Source organism: Symphodus melops (genome assembly GCF_947650265.1).
Source record: "Symphodus melops genome assembly, chromosome: 22".
Classification (NCBI taxonomy): Eukaryota; Metazoa; Chordata; class Actinopteri; order Labriformes; family Labridae; genus Symphodus; species Symphodus melops.
In genome coordinates this window covers 8865228-8878714 of record NC_136712.1, presented here as the reverse complement: position 1 = coordinate 8878714, position 13487 = coordinate 8865228, and the positions used below count along the sequence as shown (strand labels likewise).

The window sequence follows — 13487 nt, the reverse complement described above, 5'->3', positions numbered from 1 at the left end:
TGTTGCTAAGAAGCAGTTGTGATGGGAATTCCAACGACTCTCAAATTTTGAGGGAAAAAATGTCCCGCAATGATGTCTGTCCCTTTTGTCTATAATAACGTCATTTCAGGTCATGTCAGTTTGTATTAAGAGTCCTTTATTCGCTCTTTATTGCTTGCTCATTATGGCAGTTGTGTGGGAGAGATCCAGCTAATGAAAAAGGAGGGAGAGAGCGGGAGAGAGAGAGAGAGAGAGAGAGAGAGAGAGAGAGAGAGTGAATGAAAGTTGAGGATTGGAGAAGAGACAGGGAGAGGAGGGTACAATAGTTTGAGGTGGAACCCTTCTGTCATTATTTTCACTGAAACATCTCATGACTTGCTCCAAAGATTAAGTTAAATTAGAAAAATCCTATTCCGGCTTGTCCGACCTGGACTTGTAGTGCGCCACAGTGGTTTGGAGGTTATACCCATGGATACTATTATAGCAGCTTTGGTTGCATTATGCTCCCATCTCAAAAGGGAGCACATGGAAACTGAACAGCAGAAAGAGGTATGAAACAGATTTAAGTTTGTGTAGAGTGGGATTTCTAACCTATTTGCTGTCTCGTATTTCCTTTGGCTCTTCTCAAAATTTGAGACTCATGCAATAATATTATGATTGAAATGTATTAATATGGGAAAAACATTTTGTGGTAAATTGCTTCTTTTTTTAGGTGTATTTAAAAATGAGAACTGATTTGCTGTTTGAAACTAGCTCCATGTTTTGACTAATTGTGGAGCTCTGGTGGGTTTGTTGTCTTTATCAAACAGAACTATGCATTTAAACGTTTCCCAGCTTATCAGCTATCTTTATGTCTTTAAGAGCCGTATCCTGTGACTCTGTTCATGCACACTGTCATTACAGCTACATATCAGCTAAACAAATGATGACAACAGTGCTGGGAAATTACCCAGCACTATCCTAGAGGCCATTGAACTTTGAAAAGCCTTAGAGATGTGAAAGTATTTGAGTAAAGAGGAAGAGAGTATTTAAGTCGCCTTGAGGGACAAATGTTGTGACAACATCATTATTAGGAGCATATCTGAACATTAAAGGGGAAAAAAAGCAGAAAAAAGTGATTTATTTGCGCGAGAGCCACCTAATGACCTTAAAAATGTTGGTTTGTGTGATGAAATGCTTGAGTAACTTCTCTGACTGATGTTTTTTTTGTACTTGAGTCTGCCCAGCTGTACCCTGAATACTGGAAACAACCAGCTTTGTCACACCTCCTCCTCAGTTCATCTTGATACAATGAGGAAACAAAATGTGATTCAAGCTCATTGAAAATGCCAATCACGTTCCCATTTTGAGCCAAGCAGGATGCATAATAAAGCTAGTTTAGTTTAGTTTACTGGAATTACGATCCCCTGCAGCAATCACAATGGTTACCACACTGCTAAAAAAAATGAACGAAGAAATCACTTTGTCTTTCTGTTTCTTTGTCTCAGGTGTACAGTAATGATGGCGGCGTTTGATAGAATGACCAAGCCGGACTCCACTTACTCCACTGTCAACAGGTTTGTTGCTGTGTTTATCTGTACTTATTTCCCCTATAGAATATGGATATTTTTTAAAAGAGGTTGAGAAACTAGTACTGATCGTCTCCATAATGGAAAAGTCAAAAAAGGTCGGACAACCTATGGCTTCCCATTTCCGCCTGTTTATTTATCACAACGTAACAGTTTGATGAAATGGGCTGTGGTCCAAGTTAGTGTTTATTTAGTGAGCCAATCAGAAGAAGATGCCCGGTCATAGGGTTGTCCTCTGGCATGCACGGGCTAAATTTTCCCACATGTCGCCAGAAAAAGAAAGAGTCCCCAAACTGGCAGTTAAAGGAAATTAACTAGGACGTCTATCGGGAACTTTGACAGAAATGTGATGAGGAAGTCTCTAAAATGATGATTCTCAACTGTTTTTAATTAAATTGCAGCAAAGCCCATAAAGTAGTTGCAAGAACCCCTCGCAGTTGACTACATTGAGTGATGAGCGAACATTTAATTTGTTTTTGAATAGTCTTACTTTAGTTACTCAATTAGTAGATACTTTAACACATTTTACACAAAACAATTGAATTTGCTAGTTTGGTCTTATATCCTAACAAATGCGAGGCAGAACATAAAACATTGCTTTTAGCTTACATTATGACTGTTTTTCCGATAATATTAGTTAGGGTTAGCTTTTTTAACTACTTTATCCAGAATGTTTAAGTAGTGGTTTTGGTTATCTTAACAGTTTAGCAGTAATTATAACGTATTCATTAGTTTGCATTGTAAACTATTCATCAAGCGCGGCCTTTTCTCTTAACTTTGCTATACAATATTAAGATGGCTTCTGTTAGCTCGTTTGCTAGACACCAAAAAGCTTTGATTCAACTTGTGTTAGCTTACTTGTTAACAAAGTTTATGTGCTCTTATTGGAAACACAGGGTGTTTGATTGTCATTATCATGGCAGATAAATTAGTGCTTATTGTAACAATTATGTCTTCTGAAGAGCAGTAATAAAAATTGGGTATGCCTAATTTTTGGGGGGGATTTTCTTTTTTAATGACTTTAGTTATTATGCAACTAAAAGGATCCTTCTTTTAGTGTTCAACTTTTTTCTTTGTGTATTTAGGCCAAAGAAGAGCTCTCTTGTTGAGACAAGGCTTCCCCATATTGCCTCAACAGAAAAAACATTAGCTGAGCAAAGAAAAGAGTGGGCTCCAAAGCTCCCCTTCACGCCATTACACAACCTGAGCAATCCAAGGGAAAAATCACCCAAGATGGCACACAGGAGGCCGACCCTTGACCCTCAAAGCAATGAGAAAGCTCTCTTCATAGGTAACAAGCTCCCCAGATGCAATATCAAGGACAAGATTTCTCTTTGGGAGGGAAAGGAACCCGATCTCTTCACACCTACCTCAAGTTCTTTGGGCCAGTCTACCAGCATAAAAAAGACAAAATCTTTGATGAAAAGCAACAGTAAAGAACCTGATGAGCAGAGTGCAGAGAGTTACAGACATGAGGAAACACTAAATCATGGGAAAGGGAATTCAGGAAAACCTGAAGACTCAAGGCCTTGTTCTCCTTTCGAAAGTGGGAAACAGCAAAGAGGTACGCTTAAGAGCAGCAAGCCCAGTGAGAAAAATTCAGTGGAGGGTTGTAATATAGTAATCTTTAAGCAAACGGAGGATCACGATAAAGAGAATGAAGAAAGGCCTGGGGATTCAAGGCCTTGTTTGCCAACAGCAACAACGCAGCAGCAGGCGGGGACATTGAGAAAGAGCAATGAAAAGACAACAGGTGGACAAAACGGACAGGAGAAGAGAGCTGTATTCACTCTTTTCAAAAAGCTGGAGGCTATGGGAGAGAATCACGGGAAAACTCCTCCAGAGCTGGGAAACTACTTCAGCCCGCCAAGCAAGGACAAACAGGGGGAGGTCAAGAAGAAAGTAACTGAAGTTAATGGTCAGGCAAATGCTGTGAAATTGTCTGGGGCTAAAGAAGAAAAGCAGAGCCAGGATAATGTGTACACAGAGCCAGGGACACTTCCAATCAACCCAGTCCCCAAACCCAGACGTACCTTCCAGCATCCAGCTAACACAACCAATGGGAAGAGTCTAAGACAGGGGCAAGGGCAGAGGAATCTCCCCCCACTGCCCTCCAGCTCTATGAAAAGTACCTCAAAACCTCCTCCTGGTGTCTATGTGAGACCCAGGGGTGAAAGAGTCAGAGACCACATCAACAGGTATGAAGTCATTTGGCTCTAGCAAAAACTTAACTAAGTTAAAATGCATTATACAGTACAATAAGAAGATTTTGAACAGCTCATAATTCTAATGAACGTGGTAGCAAATAGAATGACTGAATTGCACAAAAAAATGGAAGCAGTCATTTATCCATACATTATATTTATCCTGTGATAACAAGTAACTTCAGGTTGTTTTGAGAGACAAATATAAACTGGACTTAATCATTGGTGTTGCCAATGTGGCATGTCTCTGTCTGGCCAACACACTGTGAGAACAAGCTTTGTTATCTTGAGTTAAAGCGATACATTAAGGCCTTGTTATAGGTTTAAAACCTAAATTAAAAAGAAAAAATAAGTAAAATAAGATTTCTCGAAAGTAACTGTAGGTTACTCATCTGTCATCATCACTCACTAAATCAAATATGTATTTGCATATCTAACACTTATAGAAGCATTTTGAAATTATTGTCACTTTTCATTTTACCGTCACAGAAAATCTTTTGAGTTTGAAGACCTCGCTGGGTCAAGTAGCCCGCTCTTCTCTCGCTCACTGTCACAGGAACATCACTATGAGGACATCATGGGTGAGAAACTTCTATTATCCTTCACTGGTTTTTCTTTTTCGCAGAAAATGTGCTTTTTTTTTCTTCCTAAAAATAAAGAGGAGCTGTTAGATTCAACTGTTATGTTTGTCTGGCACATGAATCTACAAACAGCAGCCTTTTAGCTCAGCAAAAGTATTGAATAGGCCTACAAGTTGTAAAGCTAGCCCAGCTTGTTTGAAATAATGAACAATTCTATGAAGCAACTCGAAAACTGATAAATAATTACAATTGTGTTTCATTTGTACAAACATGGCGTAAGAATGGCTTTTAGCTAATAACGAGACAGATCTGTTTCTAATGTTTTTACATCATTAATAAACACAGTCATATGTTATTGAATAGATTAGGTCAAATATATAGCTGTAAAACGTTAATATAGCTACTACATACAAACACATTCTTGTATCTTGAGCTGTGTAGAGATAAGCATGTTTTTAAAATGCCATTGTTGGTCTTCCTGCAGACTCCTCCAAAGAGAACCCATATGAGGACATCGAGTTGGAGAGTCAGTGTTCCCAGCAGTCTTTGCCCTCTTCTCCTGGCGCTGATACTGCCAAGGTTCCTGCTGTACAAGCCAAGCACAATACTTTTCATCAACAACACTTCTCATTTGAACGCTTTTGACAAATGATTCTTCTGATACAGAACTCAAGGCCTGGCTTCTTCAGGCAGAATTCAGCCAGGAGCTTTAAGCTGCTGGACCTGCGCAGATCTAACCCGTCAAACCACAGCAACAGCAGCGGGGGGATTTCGTCTCCACCCCAGACCAGCCCACCCTCCACTCCCAATGGGCCTGAAAACACTTCCTGGCTCCCCGGGGATCCCTACAGTCGCACCTGTCGCAGGATACCAACGGTGTGGTTTTTGATGCATAATTTAGAGCTGTCAGTGTAATTAATGAATAAATTCTCATGCGTTCTCATTAGTCAAAGTTTTCTTCCAACAGGTTGTTCTAAGAATCAACAGCATCTTTGAGTCTCGTATTGGGAAGAAACATTTACGGAGGATCTATCATTATGCTGAGACGAGCTCAGGGAGAGGTGATAATATAGTTATTGAAAAAATTACACTATATTCTATGTTTTTCCTAGTGCCTATCATGTTAAAGAGGTATCTTTTGTGTGCAGTAACAGATGATAACAGTGACTCTGAAAGTGAAGTTGAAGAGAGAGCAAAAGGTAGAGTATCACCGAAAACGTCATTTTCTGCTGATCTTTTTCCCCACTGTTTTACATTTTTAACCATTATTTATCTCTTTATTTTACCGTTCTTTTTGTCCATGCAGCTCATCGTCAGCGTCTCGTGTCAGTCAAGTCTATACTGAGCAAGCCAAGCCAGTCTCGAGTCCACTACAATGGAACTAGCAGCACTCTGGAACAGGAGCTCCACCAGCGTCAGCTCTTTGAATATTTTCTAGTAGTTTCTCTGCAGAAGTCAAAGGGTGGTGCCCACTACCTGCCAGAGGTCACACAGCAGTTCCCCCCAAAGGTCAGTAATCAATGAGGTTGCAGGTTGCCAACTGCAGGTTGAACTCTAATTGGCCCCATCAGTTTCCCCCCCAAAATCATTAAATGTTTGGCTATTTTTTCTTGTTACAGGCAGGATTTATGTAAAAAAAAAAAAAGAAAAGAAAAAAAGAAGACCACTATTTGGGCTGTGTGAGGCTACTATAGTGGCTTTCTTTGCATTTTCAATGTAGCACTTTTTTGTCAGTACTTCCAATGAATACATCTTCTATTTGAGCCCTTAAAGAAATTAGCTTCGAAAATGTACATGTTGTCTTTCTGGTGTGCTTTTTTTGAAAGTGAATACATTTTATGCAGGAATGTAACATAATGCCGGATAAACAAATTATTATTTAGCATAGATATGCATGGTGCAGATAGAAAAGGTAAATAATGCTACTCATCCATCTTTGTGTCCACATAAAACTTCATGTCATTCCTCCATGAGTCTGTGCTCCAGTTCATCCTAATTCAGATTTCGAAGCTCATACTCGTTGAATAGAGAGCTGCAGAATTAATTTAGTCTTTTCCCTTATCATACTGCAGCTGGAGCGAAGCTTCAAGTTTATGAGGGAGACGGAGGATCAGCTGAAGATCATTCCTCAGTTTTGTTTTCCTAACGCTAAAGGCTGGGAGCCTGTGGAAAACTTCCCCAGGTAAAATTACTCATCTTTATAATCTCAATTTATTTTCAAATGGCCAGTAAAAATATGCTAATCACATGTTTATTTGTTGTGTGTGGGGGGGTTTTCTCCCTCACAGTGAGATGTTCTCATTTGTTTTGACTGGAGAGGATGGGAGCAGGAGGTTCGGATACTGCCGGCGTTTACTGGTAAATAGAAATATGAAGAATAAATAAGTTTTCTGCTACTGAACAGGAAGTGGCTAAATACCATAATGACAGCTGAGTAAATAATCGTGCCAAAATAGTCCACGTGCCTGTGGGAAAAGTCCATCTCAGAGTCAGGGAGGAAGTGTGTGTGACTGGAAAGTGTGTATATGCCGGTGCTTATGTGTCTATGTATTGACTAGATTGTGTTTGTTTTAGTGCCACATGAAAAAAAACAACTTTTGTGAGTAAGAAGAACATTTGTGAGTAAAGAACTATAAGTTTTGCGTCATGTGGAAAATCCATTTTACTTCACTTTACTCAGAAACCAACAAAAAAACAGTGTTTCGAATGCATATCCTGTTAACACTGAATATTTTTATATTCTCTACTTTTTCAGCCCAGTGGAAAAGGCAAACGTCTACCAGAGGTCTACTGTATTGTTAGTCACCTTGGCTGTTTCAACCTGTTCTCCAAGGTAATACAAACCTGTGATTATAATATGCATTACTTAAAACAGATACTATAAGGCGGTGGTGAATATGTGTGTCTGTTTATTGTAGGTTCTGGATGAAGTGGAGAGAAGGAGGGCTTTGTCTCCAGCTCTTGTTCAGCCCTTTATGAGAGCCATCATGGAGGCTCAGTTTCCAGCTCCAGGAAGAACCATCACTGTTAAAACTTTTCTCCCAGGCTCAGGCACTGAGGTGGGACCATACATGTAGCCCAAACAGTTATAAGGGAAAGGGGAGGAAGAGGTGAAAAACACCAATGTGCAAAATATTCATCAGGCTAAAAGTGTGACATATTTTTTGTGTGTTTGACAAATTGTGATCTCACCTTTATATGCTTGATGTAAATTTAAACTGCTTTAGAATCAATTTTGATATATCATATAGTACTAAAGAGAAACTTTGTGAGTGCGTGCACAAAGTGCGGTTTGTGTCAGACGTGGTTTGTCCTTAAAGGTCATTAAATTTCATTGGTTAATCATTGTCCAGGAACTACAGCAGTTATGTTGTATTTTATTCCCAGATGATGGAGCTATGTCGACCCTCTGACTCCCGCTTGGAGCATGTGGACTTTGAGTGTCTGTTCTCCTGTCTGAGTCTGCGGCTGCTCCTTCGGGTGCTTGGGTCTCTGCTGCTTGAGCGAAGGGTCATCTTTACTGCGGACAAACTCAGGTCAGTTCATTCAGCGGGGACATGTATCCCTTCTCAGTCTATGTAGCTTAAACCTACACTGACCCTTGTTTTTCCACTGATATACAGTATATACTGTACTTAGGAAGTTGGAGCATAGAGCAAGATAATTTCACCATAAAGCTTAAAGACTTGCGTGTGGTCCTGACCAATATTTTCAGAGAAATTCAAGACAGTCCCAGTTTTATTTAAGATACATACCAGAGAGATATTTTGAGCCTTGTCCGTTGAGTTGTTGTTGCTGGGGCCTGTTTGTTTGTTCTGTAGGACAAATCCAGAGGGAGTCAGAGAGAACAGTCACACTAGTAAAGGCCAGGAATGCTAAGTAGAATGACGTAAATAAAAAAATAAAAAAAAGAGAAAGAAAGTGGCTGTGCTTTGCTCTCTGGGAAATGTTGCTTTGAGAAATATTCACAGCCTCCAGTCAGTAGATGTAGTTTGCACTACAGCACCCTCCTGTGGTGAAAACGAATAAGTTTACTTCTGCCTTGTAAATTCGCTCTTCTTCACTTCTTTCCCCGTTTAAACTTCCATCCACCAAACAGGAAAATAAGGAAAACTAACTAGGCTTTTTCTTTTTTATTGTTGGTTCAGAATATCTGCGCAAGACATCTCTGATAAAAAACAAAACAACAACGTGTTTTGTTTGAATTTATTGTGAACTTGGCTCTGCCTTACAGCACTCTCTCCCAGTGCTGCCATGCTGTTGTGGCTTTGCTGTACCCCTTTGTGTGGCAGCATACCTACATCCCTGTGCTGCCCTCGGCTATGCTCGACATCGTCTGCACTCCGACCCCTTTCATTGTGGGCCTGCTGTCCAGTTCACTGGCCCAGCTCAATGAGCTGCCCCTGGAGGAGGTAGCAATAACTCAAAAAACAATTGGTTATTTTCCTGTTAACATATTGCAGCAAGTCGTTGTCGGTAAGAATAATCAGGGCTTTTCTGTTCATAGGTTCTGGTTGTGGATCTGGAAAACAGTCGATTTCTCAGACAGGTAGGCCATGTGTTGCACTTTTTTGTGAGTTATTATGGCTCTGCGTGATCGGTACAGATGTGGTACATGGAGTTATATCCTTGTTTATCACATTTAGTTGGATGATGAAGACTCCATCCTGCCCTCAAAGCTCCAGTCAGCCCTGGAAAATGTTCTGGAGAGAAGAAGAGAGCTTGCTGGTGAAAGAGGAGGAGATCCAACCAGTGGTGAGCTATACCAAGGGCTGTCTATTAGAAACTAGACTATTAAAGCTCTTCTGTCTGGATGTTAACAAGTTCAGCAGCACTTTGTGATCATATTTTTGCATCAATGTGAATATTTCTCTTCAGACCATGGCTACCTCAGCACAGTTGTGTCTGAGGCCTTCGTACGTTTCTTCGTGGAGCTTGTCGGCCACTACCCACTCTTCATTGTTGGTGAACGGGAAGACGGCTACTCTTCCTCTTCCTCCTCTCCGGCTTCCTGTTTCTTCCAGCGAGACGGCTTTCGTAAAGCCATCCCGTCGAAGAGCATGCGTCGATTCCTGGAGGTCTTCATGGAGACTCAGATGTTTGGGTGGTTCATCCAGGAGAGAGAGCTCCACAGGCGAGCTCTGAAAGGTAAAACGATTGTGTTAAAAGTATCTTCAAGCGATTGGTACATGATCCAGTGATTGACGAGTCTTACTCTTACCTAAGGACTGTTTGAAGTCAGGGTGCAGGAGTATCTAGACTCCATCCATGAGAATGAACACCGGAGGGTGAACAGGTTTCTCAAAGGCTTGGGTGAGGTTTCTTTCTTTGAGTATTTTCACACCATAATCTGTTATGAAGAACAAGCTCCCTACAAAGATTGTTACCTAAACCCCTCTTGTTTTCTCTCTTTTGCTCCAGGAAACAGAATGAAATTTCTGTCAAAGAAATGACTTCCATATTATTGATCAAAAATGGACACCAGGCAAATAGAATAAGGACTGAAGGACCGGCTGGAAAGCAAATAACCAATATGTAGCCTTTTGAGAGATGCTTATTCAGACGATCATTGTCCCTGTAAAGTTTGGTTTTGCTATGACCGACTGGTTTGCTGTGATTCAGTATATCACAAGTAATTTCCACCAGAAGACAATCCTGCTGTGTATCCTATAAATATAGAAACGTGTGACTGGGAAACTGGGAACAATTGAAAAGTTGTTATAGTGTTCATTTTAAATGTATATGCATCAGGCAATAATCTTCAAAAACAAAATGCAGAAGATTCAGTCTGAGCGTGTTGTTGTTGTAAAGTGCATTGGATGGCCAAGTGGTTCTGTCCAAGCCCCATGTGTAGAGGCTCTGGTTCTCATTGAAGCCAGCCTGAGTTTGACTATGACCCACAACGCTTTGACGAATGTCATTCCTCACAATCTTATCCCAGTTTGTGGCTTTTTCCACTATCCTCTCTCCGTGAGAGGCATAAGGAGCCCAAAGGATAACCTTCAAATAAGTATGTTTGCTGTGAGTTACACTTACCCAATGAATTCAAGAAAAACCTAAATGGTTTGTTAGTTTTGAAACTGAAACTCATTTGAGTTCATTTTTTGAAATGCAGGCATATTTTATTGCACCTTGATTCCAACAGGGGGCAGTAGAATAGTTTCTCTCTCACGAGATGATCCTGACATTGACAGTGACTTACCAACAAATGACACACAACTGCTTTTCAACTCTTTAAGGTTTTAATTTTGTTTTAGTCATGGGAGTAGTAAAAAAAAAAAAGTCCCAAGTGAATCAAAAAAATAAAACCTTTGTCTACTACATGTGAAGTATTGTCTTGATGCCGTCAAGATTTGTTCAAACGGTCAATTCTATTAAAGCATTGCATTGCATGTTAACAGTTTGGTCATTTTTGTGAGCTTTATTTTTCCCTTAGTCCTTCAGTGTGCAAATCTATTAAGGACAAAATCACTTCATAATCAAGATGTATGAAATTGCTATGAATAAACACTATTTTTGTTACCTTGTAAAATCATTATTTATGTTTAGCAAAGTGATTAGTGTCCACTCAGCATTTGTGTGGCTGTTTTACCCAGTGAGTAATCCACATTCCAATGCTAACCATTCACTACTGTGTGTGTTCACATTATTTGGCTGTTTTACTATGAGCCTTGGTGCAGAGTTGGTGGCAGCTTTACTATTTTAGTCCCTGAGTCATGGAAACAAAACAGATCTTTTGTCCACAAAGAGGAAAGCACATCTTCGTCCGCATGAAAACAAAACACAGGTGCAGAGCAGAGCACAGTCGTGTATTGTCTGAGGACAAGTCTGCTCAGTTTGGGCCTGCTGAGGGCCCTGCAGCATCACACAGCACCTAACCTGTCACCTTATTAGCGGCAAGTTCACATCCACACACACGCAGGCTGACACAAATGCTGATGCATTGATGCACGGAGTATGTCACAGATACACAGGCGTATATATGAGCTCTAACATCTGACCACTTTCAATACATAGAGCAACTACAGTATAGTTAACAAGGATATATTTTTGAACGGGACATTGGTGTTGACATTGAGTTGAACTGACAGTTCCGTGGGAGTAAATCAGACAAAAAAAACTGCTCTATAACACACATCAGTGGAGCTGTCACAGGGTATAACAAATGTGGAAACAAAATTATACCACAGCTTCCTATCTGGATCCCAAGGTGGGGATGCTGTGGTGCTGTGGGACAGGAGGCGTCTCGGGAAGATGAATGGATGTGGTGAGGGAAGAGCATTGACGGCTGCTGAAATGCTAGCTCAGTCACTCAGGTTCCTACTTACTCAGGCGCTGGTTTGTACATGTGTGCAGATGGTTGAACACCAAACCCACATTGTAACTAAGTGTTTCCTGCTTAACACCTGGCTGCGAGAAAAAAATGGTATTTTGACTTCCATGCGGCAGAAGTTCACCCCTTAAGCCTTTAAACCTGCACTGGTTTAAAGCAAACCTCCCTTTGGTTTATCTCTCACTGCTGCAAAGATCTTCAGTTTTCAGTCAAGGAGACAACGTGCTCTTAGAGAACCACTTTGAAACAACAATAGCTTGGAGTAGCTCTAATCTTACCTGCAAAGTGCCTTTCAGAGGACCCTTTAATCTGAGTGGATTCCACCTTTAAGAGATACTTCACATTATACACTATCGGCTAATAAGAGAAAACATTAACCTGCAAGTAAGAACCTGCTGCATGCATGCCATTATGCCTATTATTGTAGGCAGAAATAGCATCATTCAATCATTATGGTCCATTAGAACCAACCACCAATTCAATTATTAAACCTCTCCAGAGATTTATTGTCCTAATTCAAGGCTTGCAACCTTGCATTTGTAACTCTCTGGAGGTTGCCTCCACTAATTACATGATTTATGGTGTAATTTATGGAGGCAGGGGGCTGTGGCAAATAAGCAGCACTTGCCATCAATCAAAAATGAAAAGCATAATGTAATTTGCTGTCTTTCTTTTTCATTTAATCTTTCATACTTCCACTCCTAAAACCCTCAATCAAAAAAAAAGGTTGTTTTGGCGAGGTTGAATGGGCTATAAACTTGAGTCAATGTGGTTGTTACTCCCAGTAGCCTTATGTAATTCTGTACAAACAATTCTAGTGTGCCTCGGGTATTTTTGTCATCGTAACACAAATATGAAACCTACAGGTCGTTATGTGCTGGGTTGAAACAAGGGATCCCTATAGGGGCCACGATTGAGTCCACTGCTCCTTCATTCATCCTTTCGCACTTTAATTTTCCTGACACTTCTCCCTGAGTGAGAGCAAGAACAAAGTAGGAAGTAAAAAGGCGGGAAAGAGCAGGAATTTGATTTATGACAAGAAAATTACTTGGCTGTGCAAATGCCAAAATGCATGCAGTACATACACACACGCTCAGTACACATACACACATACACACACACACACAGCCATAACCATTGAAAGGTTACCGAACATGCACCCGTCAGCTTGTTTTTCTGAGCTGCAGGTGCAGTGTCCAGCTGCAGGCCTGCCATGAATGCCAGGGGGACTGAATCATTTCCCCTTCTGAGGAGGAGCCATCAAAGCATATGGGGAACATAACAGCAGGGGGAAGTGGGGGAGAACGGTGGAAAAGGTCAAAAGTGAAAAGAAGAGGTGAAACTTGACAGGGAAAAAGTAAAGTGGTGCAGAGTATAGAGGAGGGGGAAAAAAACAGATTAAAAGTGAGGATTTCCATTTCCCTGCTGCTAAGCCGTGTTGCAGCAAAGCCTTAAAACTCTGGACACGGAGCAGAAGCTATAGCAAAAAGGGCGGAGGAAGCAGAGGGGAAAAAGAAGCAGGGAGGGGGCCAGTGGAGGGTGCTTGACATGAAAAGTAAGGCTAGTATGAGGAGAGAAAACCATTGTGGCTTCTGAGTTTGACCCTTTTTTTTCTTGGCCTTGGTTTCTCAGCCTTTAATCTCAAATTTTGAAAGAGAAAGAAAAAGGGTGCGAGAGAGGGAGAATGGGTGCGGGGGACAGGGAAACTCAGGCCACACACATAGAATTTTAAGCTGGAGGGTGCATCAGTCACGACTGTCTGCATGTGGTCTGCTGTATGTGTCCAAGTTTATCCGCACCACTATTACAGCACCATTAGTCA

The 13487-nt window shown here is 40.9% G+C and overlaps 1 protein-coding gene across 1 annotated transcript; it reads left to right on the top strand.

The window, feature by feature from the left end:
- The first annotated feature begins 330 nt into the window (after positions 1-330).
- Positions 331-10730, top strand: LOC306818299 (DENN domain-containing protein 2A-like). The gene is made up of 20 exons (XM_079335809.1): positions 331-528; positions 1467-1535; positions 2633-3745; positions 4241-4332; positions 4817-4911; positions 4999-5208; positions 5300-5393; positions 5481-5531; positions 5639-5841; positions 6405-6514; positions 6621-6690; positions 7088-7165; positions 7251-7391; positions 7720-7868; positions 8567-8744; positions 8840-8881; positions 8979-9087; positions 9211-9480; positions 9559-9645; positions 9754-10730. Exons 2-20 carry the CDS (start codon positions 1477-1479, stop codon positions 9783-9785), a joined length of 3183 nt encoding a protein of 1060 aa, XP_079191935.1. The 5' UTR covers positions 331-528; positions 1467-1476; the 3' UTR covers positions 9786-10730.
- The last annotated feature ends 2757 nt before the right edge of the window (positions 10731-13487 follow it).